Here is a 12283-nt window from a genome sequence, read left to right as displayed (position 1 = left end):
CCGCCCACCACCACAGGGACCCACAGGGACCCAGCTGCTCAGTTTCACTGCTCTAACCTGTCCCTGTCCTGTCCTGTTGTTCTGTCCCTGTCCCTGTTGTCCCCATCCAGGAGTGCTGCATGAGTCAGGCCGGCATGTGGTACCTCAAAGGAACCATCCAGTCATGACGTTGAGATCCTGCTCCTCGCCGGCAACCAATGAGATCCACTCTTAAGTGTCCAGTGGGAGGGGCAGCCCAGACTTCAGAGACGGGAGCCAATGGCAGCGCACCATGCTGCTGCTGTCAGGGCGGGACAGAGGTATCTGCTCTGTTGTCTGCACAGAACATGAAGCTTTTGTCATTTCAGTAGAAGTTACCGTGTCCTTAAGTGACGCTGTGGCGCAGATCCAAAGTCCACTCACAACAGCAAGAGCTGCAATGACCTACACACGACATGAAGAAGATGCGAATAGATTTATGAGCTTTATGAGTTAAATGTTTGAGTTCATGTGTTCACTGTTGAAGGCAGGCGTGGTTCGGCGCTTTCACTACTTTCTCCTGATTTGGAATTTCTGCAGAAGGTATTACCCACATGGTTTGTCATTTTCCATTCACAAAACACATTTAAATGCCTAAAAAAACTGAAAAATAAAGTGACCCCCTCACTATTTCATTTCCAGATCTTTATTTTTTACACCTGTCCACACTAATACATAGGGCTGTGTATTGGCAAGAATCTGGCAATACGATACAAATCACAATAGTAGGATCAGGATACGATATATCACGATACTGTTAAAAAGGAAATTTTTTATTGTTTTTGTTTCTTTTTTTTAAATGATTATTTCCTTGAAAAATTGAATTACACCAGAAATCTGCACAAATACTAAACACATTTTTATTTGATCCCAACAGGATCTAATGCTATATCACAAAATGTTCCTGTGTTCAAACTGAAATTCTGTTTTACAGACATTGCAGTTTAAGATCCTGTTCAAATGTTCATATTCTATTAGTTTAGAACTAACATCAGAACAGTATTTTAGTTCAATCCCAACAAAGGAACTAACATTATTGAATAAAAGAGTGTTAAAGAATAATAAATAAAATATATATTAAAAAAAAAAAATCAACCTCCACCATATCTGCATCTGAATAAATACCTAAAAATATCGATACAGTACTTTTTAATATCGATACAGTATTGTGAAATGAAATATCGCGATATATTGCAGAATCGATATTTTCTTACAGCCCTACTAATATACACATATTAGTCTTAAAACATGGACCTTTTCCTGTTTCCATCTGACATCCACTCTCTAATATTTTTCAAACGCTGCCGACTGAACCTGATTGGTCAATACCTAGCATCTCTGATCTGCTGTACGTCACATGACCCTCTCTACAAAAGTACAAGACAATGCGTTTGATGACCAGCTTTAAATTCAGCATGGATGTTAAATAGAGTCAACTTCAGACCTGCTATGCCCCATGGGAAAAAAGAAAGATTGGCAGTCAAATGTGAGAGAATTTTTTTTTTTTTTTTTTTTTGACCCGGTCTGAATTATGTCATCATTTACATTTGTATGAAATCGATCAAAAAGCCAAAACAAGTTGTGGTTTTTAGCAAAAGATGAAGAACCCTCTAGTTTTGGGGTTAAACAGCTCATTGGACTGCATGTGTTATCATACGTGATCATCAACAATACAAAAATAATAACCGATACTGACGCCTCTATGGAAGTAAATCGGTGTCATTAGATTTTGAATTATAAAAGCCATTGAATTTCTAACACTGAATTTTTTGGCACTGCAATTAAGTATCTGAATTTTTTGCATCTGAATTTTTTTAATTCTAAATTTATGAACAAAGTTGAATTCAGAGACAAAGAATTCAGATACTTAAATTCAGTGCAAAAAAAATTCAGATACTTAAATTTAGTGCAAAAAAAATTCAGATACTTAAATTTAGTGCAAAGAAAAATTCAGATACTTAAATTTAGTGCAAAAAAAATCAGATTCTTAAATTTAGTACAAAAGAAATTCAGATACTTAAATTTAGTGCAAAAAAAATCAGATTCTTAAATTTAGTACAAAAGAAATTCAGATACTTAAATTTAGTGCAAAAAAAATCACATACTTAATGTCAGTGTAAAAAAAAATTCAGATACTTAATTTCAGTGCAAAAAAAAATTCAGTGCTAGAAATTCAGTGGCTTTTATCATTCAAAATCTAATGACAGATTTATTTCCATACTTACCTCTCTGTCTCCATTGACTTCAGAAATTTTTTTTTCCCATAATTAGAACACATGGGGTGTAATAGGAAAGGGGCGGGGCTTCAGCTCTATTACAGACTATGATGTCATGCAGTTAAATTCTGCTGTTTTTACAGTAATTTGTGGTCATACCCGTGTCCTCCGTCATTATCACCCCCCCCACCCCCGTCATGTTGATTATTCCTCAAAATTTGGCAAAATGTGGACATGGACAAATCTAAAATGAAACTGCATTAGTGTGGACGTAGCCCTGTATATTTATTTAATCTGTCAATGAAAGGCATGTTTAGGTTGAATCATTCGAAACAAGGCTCTGTGAGGATCATCACCAAGCATATGAGTCGTATATTGTACAAAGTGAAGTAGAGACTTAAAAGCTGGAAAAAAAAATTATGCAGAAAAAATGTGACTGGCCCTGATGCCGTTCTGCTCCTGTTGATTTCACGTACGTTTTTGTTTTTTTTAGTCACGGACCTGAAACTGTCACATGTTGCCCTCCTTCGCTCCCTCCTTTGTGTATTTTACTGAAGAACACAGAAATGATGGCTAAAGATGATTGTTTTTTTCTTTCTTGGGGGTAAATGTAAAGAGTTGAAGATGGTTTTCCTTTGTGCGAGAGGTTTAAGTGACTTTCTTTCTTTTTTTTTTTTTTTTTTATGACGGTCGGTCATCTGGAAAAGAGCTTTCATCATATATTGATCATCAAATGGTTTGGGATCTAATCCATTGTTTAAATCAAGGTGTTTGTTGCTTCATGTGATGGACCGTCATGTTAGGAGATGACGGAGGAGGTTGTTGTTGTCATGGATACGCTGGTGTATCATCTCGTGCTGCTAAACTCTGGCGTCCATCTAAAGTGCCTCGGCCTCAAAGGCGTTCAGGTCGGACTCTCCTCTGCATACACACTATTATTACAGGGACACGCTCTTATCGTTCACCAGTGCAAATGTGAATTCTGAATTTCAGGCTAAAATTATTAATCGTTACATCCTCAAAAAATAATAATAAGGATAATTGTGGTTTATTTTTCATTGTTTGTTACTTCCCTCAATAAATACAATGAAGTCAATCTGCTTTGTGTTTTTTCTGATTGATTATTTATAGTGAATGTATAGTCAGTGAGATATCAGTTCAAAGATATTGAGAATTCATCAAACTTGGTATTATCACCTCAGATTTTTATTTAGATCTTGGGTCTTTGTTGAATCAGTATTGGGGTATTTTTTGGTTATTTTTGTTTGTTTTAGTTCAGAATCAATGCTTTTTCTAAGTTTTTCACTGATAATGTACAAATTTCTCACTTAAAGGTGCCATATGTAGGATTCTGGCCCAGACTGGTTCCTCAATCACATTCCAAACACTGTAGAGCGTGGTATCCTCTCCTCCTCCTCAGACTAGGGGTTGACAGATCCAGCATGAGCGTCTACTACTAGTGTTTCCACTAATCCTTGCCACCACACCATAAATTTCATACAAAAAAATCATCACCAGAATTATTCTACATAAGTCTAATATATAATAGAACAGGACAAACGTCCTGCCCACTCATGAAGGTTTACACAGATTCAGGAGATAGGGATTACACACTGCTACATGAAGAGGTCACTTCCACAGACAACACTGAACTACAAGGAGCTACCATGGCAAGAGACAAGTCCTACACTGATACCCGGTCTGTTCACCAGGGCCAGGAGAAGAGACTGCAGCCCAGCCCCGGGACACCGCCGGTCTGGGACCGGGTGCAGAGACCGCGGCCCCGGTTCTCAGTGGTTCTTACCGGTGGTCAGACTAAGGCAGAGCCGGTGTTACTCTTAAAATTCTTCTCCTCTTTCAGCCGTCTCTATGTTTCTAAATCATCTCCTATACATCTCCTTGTTTCGTTTCTCACTTTGTCACGACACATTTGGGGAGAATCAGAGTCCTTTTAGGTTTATTAACGTCAGACATTTCTGATCAGAAATGTTCCAGCTCCAGCTCAGTGGAACTGCCAACCTGGATGAACACAGGCTTCTGACTCGGTGATTGGCAGACAGGTGATGGGCGGAGCCTCAGACCAAAACACACAATGACAACAGAAACATAATTTTGTGGCTGACACTGAGCTTTTCAAATGTGACTATTCTGGCTGGACTACTACTGTCAGTGAGATCAGTATTTGAAATGAACAGGATTCCTTAAAATCTGGTGACAGTCAATGCCATTTTATAATTACTGAGAACAGAATTCCTACAGGCTGCACCTTTAATTTACTATGAAGAATTTGACCAAAATCTAGTATAACATGGTATAATTGTATTAATCCAACACTGGAATCCCAGATAAAAGCCTACAATGCATCCGGAAATTTCATAGTGCTAACTTTTTTTTTTTTTTTTACCTCAAAATTCTACACATAATACCTCATGATGACAAGGTGAAAAAAGTTTGAAACTTTTACAAATTTATTTAAAATATATATGCATACACTACAAACAAAAAGTTCAGGATATTTTTAATTTTTGGGCTATTTTTTTTTTTTGGTTGGGATTCTTGCACAACGCTTTTTATTTTTTTGTGTGTGAATTGAATTGAAACACTTTTTTTCATGACCAGACAGTTTTATTTACAAATGGCAAAAATGACAAAATAAATGACAATAAAAAAATGAAAATTCTTTAACTTTTTGTTTGATATATATATATATATATATATATATATGTACATAAGTATTCCCAACATTTACCACAGGGGTTGCCAACCCTGGTCCTGGAGAGCCACAATCCAGCATGTTTTAGATGTATCCCTCTTCCGACACACCTGATTCAAATGATAAGCCTATCGTCAAGCTCTGCAGAAGCCTGATAACCATCAGGTGTGCTGGAAAAGGGATACATCTAAAACATGCTGGATTGTGGCTCTCCAGGACCAGGGTTGGCCACCCCTGATTTACCATGACGCTCAGGTGCATCTGTTTTCATCATTGTTCAGTTGTTTCCACCTGTGGTAAATTCAGCTGATTGGACACGATTTAAGAAGACACGCCCCTGTCTGTATGAAGGTTATTATCGTTAATGAAAACTAACGAAATGACGAAAACTAGAATTGAAAAAACATTTTTGTTAACTGAAATAAAAACTATAATTAAAAGAAAAAAACGATAACTAACTGAAACTGTATTGTGTGTTTACAAAACTAACTAAAATGGATAAAAAATTATGGATAAAATTCCCTTCATTTTCGTCTTTGTCAATGTCGGATTGATACGAAATTGATTTATTTCGCTGTAGCAATTTTATCTAGCGGCACCATACGACACTTCACAGTCCATCACTTGTGGTTTCCAGTCGTCTTCTGGTCCCCACTCTACCTGGAAACATGGAGACTAAAGTTGGGAGAAAGCAGCAGAGTCCTGTCTGGGGTTTATTTGAATACGACGGAGAAAAAGAGAAAAGATATATATAAACTAAGCATTTAGAAAAAAATGAAAACTAATAAAACTATCAAACCTGCTCTAAAAACTAATTAAAACTAACTGAATTAGAGAAAAAAAAGTCAAAACTTAATAAAACTAAACTAGAATGAAAAATCCAAAATTATTAGAACCTTGGAACAGACAAAACAATAAAATGATGTTTGGAAATTCTATTACATGTGGAAAATTAAATGAATTTGAATAAACACCTTCTTTACAATTTTTTAAAGTGTGTACACATTTTTTTTGGGACACCCTGTATATATGTGCATAAATATTCCCAACATTTACCATGACGCTCAGGTGCATCTGTTTTCATCATCATGGTTCAGATGTTTCTACCTGTGGTAAATTCAGCTGATTGGACACGATTTAAGAAGACACGCCCCCTGTCTGTATGAAATCTGATGGTTGAACTCAAACCATGTCATCAAGTGGCGTAGTCTGCAGACCTCTGAGACCAGATAGTCTGGAGGCACAGATCTGGGGAAGGGTTCAGAGACATTTGTGCACCATCGAAGGTCCCAGTGAACGCAGTGACCTCCATTATCTGTGAACAGAAGAAGACCACCAGACCTCCTCCTGGACCTGAAGGACCTTAGGGAGGAGATGAGGACAGAGCTCCAGGGTTCGTGACTGGACAGAGGAGAACCTTCACTGTCAGCCCAGGTTTTGTATTTACTAAAAGGCTTTAATTCCAATGGACTTAAATGATTTCAGTTTTATTCCATTACTATAAAAGGTTCAGTATATTCTACTCATTTGTAGACATAGGCAAAAGGATGAAACAGTTTCAGTTGAACAGATTTAAATCGCTCAGTTTTAGTCCTGACCACACCTTTTTATCTGTGCATTGCATCGTGGGTATTGGGCATGTTGTTGAACGTCTTCTTTTTCTGTGCAGGGGTTCAGTGGGGTTGTGCTGTTAGTGTTCATTTGGACTGAATGTGTGTATGTCAGTGTTTATTGGCCTTTTTGTGTTTGTTTTTGTATTTTTGTAGAGCTGCACCATGAGTCAGAGCCATAGGAAGAACTGTGGATTTACTGTTCAGCTGTGCTTGGTCTAGTTCTGTTTAAATCTTTATATCTTACCAATTCAAAGCACTTCCTGTTCTGGCAAATTACAGTGAGTTAACTTCCTGTCTAACTTCCATCCACGCTACAATATATTAAGTTGAATAATTATTCAATGCAATTTATTTTGCAAAAGATTTTAATTTAAATCAACTTGGAATTGAGTCAATGAACTGATGATTTTAAGTAGAGCTGCAACCGATTAATCGACTCAAAGTGATCAAAAAAAAAAAATCATTCAACCACACTTTTCCTGAATCAAAGCTTTGTTTCCTTCATTTCTCTGCTGTTAAACATTGGTTCCACTGTTGTGTTTCACAGGGATGCTTACTGTGACGCACAAAGAAGCTTCAATTCAGGAAAACTGCAATAGAATATTTCCCTTCAATCAATTTGAGTCGATTAATCGAATCGGGAATTTTTGCATTGACTTCAAACACCTAATCGACTAATCGGTTGCAGCTCTTATATTAAGTCTAATGATTATACAAAGCAACTGATGTTACAACAAATTCGATGTTAAATTAACTTGGCATTTAGTGTGTTGGACTTAAACTAGTAATTCCATTCAAATCAAGCATTTACGTTGAATACACACCTGAACCCACTGAACATCTGTGCAGACCTGAAAACAGTGTGCACCGACAGATCCCATCCAACCTGATGGAGCTGGAGAAGTTCTGCAAAGAAGAACGGAAGAAACTGCCCAAAACACAGATGAGCCAAGATGGTAGAATCAGACTCAAACAGACTGGAGGGTGAAGGTGCACTTTTCAACTTTTATATTCTGAAAGGGAAGTGGACTCTGTGTGTGTGTGTGTGTGTGTGTGTGTGTGTGTGTGTGTGTGTGTGTGTGTGTGTGTCTCAAGGTTATTATTGTTAACGAAAACTAACGAAATGACAAACTAGAACTGAAAAAAACATTTTCGTTAACTGAAATAAATAAAAACTATAATTAAAAGGAAAAAACAATAACTAACTGAAACTGTTTTGTGTGTTTACAAAAGTAATAAAAACGGATACAAATTTTGGATAAAATTCCCTTCGTTTTCGTCTTTGTCAATGTCGGATTGATATGAAATCGATTTATGTCACTGTAGCAATTTTAGCTAGCAGCACCATATGACACTTCATAGTCCGTCACTTGTGGTTTCCAGTCGTCTTCTGGTCCCCACTCTACCTGGAAACATGGAGACTAAAGTTGGGAGAAAGGAGCAGAGTCCTGTCTGGGATTTATTTGAATACGACGGAGAAGAAGAGACAAGATATAAAAGAAACTAAAACTAAGCATTTAGGAAATAACGAAAACTAATAAAAACTAGCAAAACCTGCTCTAAAAACTAATTAAAACTAACTGAATTAGAGAAAAAAAAAGTCAAAACTAAATCAAACTAAACTATAATGAAAATCCAAAGCTGTTAGAACCTTGGACAGGACAGTGGTGTATTTCCTAACTTTCTCTGAGATAATTAGTGCCAGTTTGCCGCATTGCATTGTGGGTACTCTGGACATTTGACTCATTGTGTTGTATTTTATGTGCAGGGGTTGAAGGGGGGGGGGGGGGGTTAATGTGTGTGTTTGACAATGTTTTTATGTTTATTTGTATTAATGTGACACCATTAGTCAAACCTGTAGAAAGAACAATGACGAACCTGAGTGTCACTATGACGTTATTACTGAATCACATACAGGAAGGTCTGTATTCTTTCAAACTAAAAGCACTTCTTTGAGTATTTGAAACCCATGAGCAAACATTTGACCTTGTGAATATTAAAAAAAAAAAAAATCTAACTTTACTACAAAAAGTCCTTTCATGACCCTTGACTTTGGAACCTCTGCATTTCTACATTGTTTCAGTATTAATTAATTAATATTAGTAACTAAATTTGGAGTAAAAATAACTCTATAAAGTGTAATCATATTACTCTTAACAGTGTGAAAACAGTGCAGTGTTAAATATTTCTTACACATTTCATTGTTAATTCTGACACTGAATTGAATAGAATTATCTGAAAATTTGACACTGGCCATAGAGTAAATTTTACTCTAATATTGAGTGAGGCCAAATGTTACCTGAAACAGAATTAAATTCAACTCTTAAAGAGTGAAATTGACGCTCTGGTTTTTTTTGTTTTTTTTACTGTGTACTGTTAGTGCTGGTTTACTCTCCATAGAGCTAAAAATACTCTATCTAGGTTAAAATAACTTGACTCTGAAACACTGACACTGTAATTTTTGCTGTGTGCATGATTATTGAACATCAAATGATTTGATTTAATTACTCAACAGTGTGAAAACACCACAGTGTTAAATATTTTTTGCACATTTCATTGTTAATTTTGACACTGAATTGAGTAGAATTATCTGAAAATTTGACACTGGCCATAGAGTAAATTTTACTCTAATATTGAGTGGGACCAAATGTTATCTGAAACAGTTAAATTCAACTCTTTAAGAGTTAAATTGACACTGTTTTTTTTTTACTGTGTACTGTTAGAGCTGGTTTACTCTCCATAGAGCTAAAAAATACTCTATCTAGGTTAAAATAGCTTGACTCTGAAACATTGACACTGCAGTTTTTACTGTGGACATGGTTATCAAACATCAGGTCATTTGATTTAATCCCAGTTGAATGAATGAACATATTTTCTGAATGTAAATAATGTCACACATACCATCTGTGGTTGTTTTATGGTTTGTTTTATGGCTCAGAGCAAAAAGCATTTCATCCAATCAGGAAACGGGTCCAAAACATGTGACACACAGCATACAGGACAAACATACGGCTGATTATTCTGCATTTAGACACTTAGACACGAAGAACTACATACACGATTATAGTGTCACAACATTCATTATGTTTGTGCAAAGGCTAAAGTGCATTTTAATGGGAGATTTTTTTTCAACAAGGACGTCTACGGTTTAAGCGAACACTTCAAATCAGACCCAGCTTTGAGTTTGTTTCAGATGCATTTAGACCTTTACAATTCTGTGGAATATTTGTCTGAAACTGGTCTGTATGGAAATAAATCTGTGTCATTAGATTTTGAATTATAAAAGCCATTGAATTTCTAGCACTGATTTTTTTTTTTTTTGCACTAAAATTAAGTATCTGAAATTTTGTCACTAAATTTAAGTATCTGATTTTTTTTTTTTTTTTTGCACTGCAATTAGTATCTGATTTTTTTTTGCAATAAATTTAAGTATCTGAATTTTTTTTCTGCACTGAAATTAAGTATTGAAAAAAAATTTTTTTTTTGCACTGAATTTTTTTTTTTTTGCACTGAAATTAAGTATCTGAATTTTGTTTTGCACTGAAATTAAGTGTTTGATAATTTTGCACTAAATTTAAGTATCTGCATTTTTTTGCACTAAATTGAAGTATCTGAATTTTTTTTTGCACTAAATTTAAGTATCTGAATTTTTTTTCTGCACTGAAATTAAGTATTGAAAAAAAATTATTTTTGCACTGAAATTTTTTTTTTTGCACTGAAATTAAGTATCTGATTTTTTTTTTTTTTGCACTGAAATTAAGTATCTGAATTTTGTTTTGCACTGAAATTAAGTGTTTGATAATTTTGCACTAAATTTAAGTATCTGCATTTTTTTGCACTAAATTTAAGTATCTGAATTTTTTTTCTGCACTGAAATTAAGAATTGAAAAAAAATTTTTTTTGCACTGAAATTTTTTTTTTTGCACTGAAATTAAGTATCTGATTTTTTTTTTTTTTTTGCACTGAAATTAAGTATCTGAATTTTGTTTTGCACTGAAATTAAGTGTTTGATAATTTTGCACTAAATTTAAGTATCTGCATTTTTTTGCACTAAATTTAAGTATCTGAATTTTTTTTGCACTAAATTTAAGTATCTGGATTTTTTTTTGCTCTAAATTTAAGTATCTGATTTATTTTTTTTGTCTGAATTGTCTTTGAATTCACCTTTGTTCATAAATTTAGAATTTAAAAATTCAGATGCAAAAATTCAGGTGCAAAAAATTCAAATACTTAATTTCAGTGCAAAAAAATTCAGTGCTAGAAATCTAATGGCTTTTATAATTCAAAATCTAATGACACACATTTACTTCCATAGATCTTGTTCTAACTGTTATGGATCCAACAGTAGTGGGCGGTCCATCTGGGACCTTTGGCCCCGCCCTAACAGGAGTTTGTTTATATCATTGGTGTCATTTTTGCACTGAAGGCCCAGATTGGACCGTGTGTGTGGGAGGGGGGGCTGGTTTTTGCATGTTTGACACCCCTGATCTAGGAGATTATACTTGTGATGTTTCCTTTTCTGTTCCATCAACTCCAAATGGATCGCTGATGCCAGTAATTTGTAAGAAATCTATCGTTAAATCACAAAATCACAGCCTTTCTTAGTTCTGCACATGCTCAATTGGACAGATGGTGTTAACTGTGTTTTTTTAGGGCGTTAACATTAGCTTTAGGTGAATAATGAACACTAAGTATTGCTATTGAAGGAAGGTTCCTGAGTCAATATGCTGACGTTGTGACTCTCTCTGTACTTTTCTGGTTCCATTTGTCATTTTTAAAGTGACATATATGGAAGTCAGTCTGTGTCATTAGATTTTGAATTTTAAAAGACATTGAATTTCTGAATTGTTTTGGACTGAAATTAAGTATCTGAATTTTTTTGCACCTGAATTTTTGCACCTGAAATTTTGCATCTGAATTTTTTTAATTCTAAAATTATTAACAAAGTTGAATTTAGACAAACAATTCAGATACTTAAATTTAGTGAAAAAAAAAAATCAGATACTTAAATTTAGTGCAAAAAAAAAAAAAAAATCAGATACTTAATTTCAGTGCAAAAAAAATCAGATAAATTTAGTGCAAAAAAAAAATTCAGATACTTAATTTCAGTGCAAAAAAAAACTCAGATACTTAATTTCAGTGCAAAAAAAGTCAGATACTTAAATTTAATGCAAAAAAAAAAATTCAGATAAATTTAGTGAAAAAAAAAAATCAGATACTTAATTTCAGTGCAAAAAAAAAAATTCAGATAAATTTAGTGTAAAAAAAAAAAAAAATTCCAGATACTTAATTTCAGTGCAAAAACAATTCAGATAGTTAAATTCAGTGCAAACAAAAAAAAAAAAAAATCAGATACTTACTTTGTGTAAAAAAAAAATTCAGATACTTAATTTCAGTGTGAAAAAAATTCAGATACTTAAATTTCAGTGCAAAAAAAAATTCAGATACTTAAATTTAGTGCAAAAAAAATTCAAATACTTAATTTCTGTGCAAAAAAATTCAAATACTTAAATTTAGTGCAAAAAAATTCAAATACTTAATTTCAGTGCAAAAAAATCAGCAATAGAAATTCAACGGCTTTTATAATTCAAAATCTAATGACACAGATTTACTTCCATATACATAAGCTCCAGTCAGTTGATACCACCATTAGGGCTGTAAGAAAATATCAGTTCTGCAATATATTGCGATATTTCATTTCACAATACTGTATCGATATTAAA

At 34.3% G+C, this 12283-nt stretch overlaps 1 protein-coding gene across 1 annotated transcript in view; it reads left to right on the top strand.

The window, feature by feature from the left end:
- Positions 1-693, top strand: part of polr3e (polymerase (RNA) III (DNA directed) polypeptide E) — a 46612-nt gene extending 45919 nt beyond the window's left edge. Inside the window, exon 21 of the mRNA XM_030163610.1 lies at positions 111-693. Coding sequence (XP_030019470.1) covers positions 111-167 — 57 coding nt within the window. The 3' untranslated portion in view covers positions 168-693. The remainder of the gene's footprint in view (positions 1-110) is intronic.
- Positions 694-12283: the final 11590 nt, after the last annotated feature.

This window comes from Sphaeramia orbicularis, chromosome 19 (genome assembly GCF_902148855.1).
Source record: "Sphaeramia orbicularis chromosome 19, fSphaOr1.1, whole genome shotgun sequence".
Taxonomy (NCBI): Eukaryota; Metazoa; Chordata; class Actinopteri; order Kurtiformes; family Apogonidae; genus Sphaeramia; species Sphaeramia orbicularis.
Note: the sequence above shows the minus strand (reverse complement) of the source record. Positions and strands in the feature narration are given on the sequence as shown.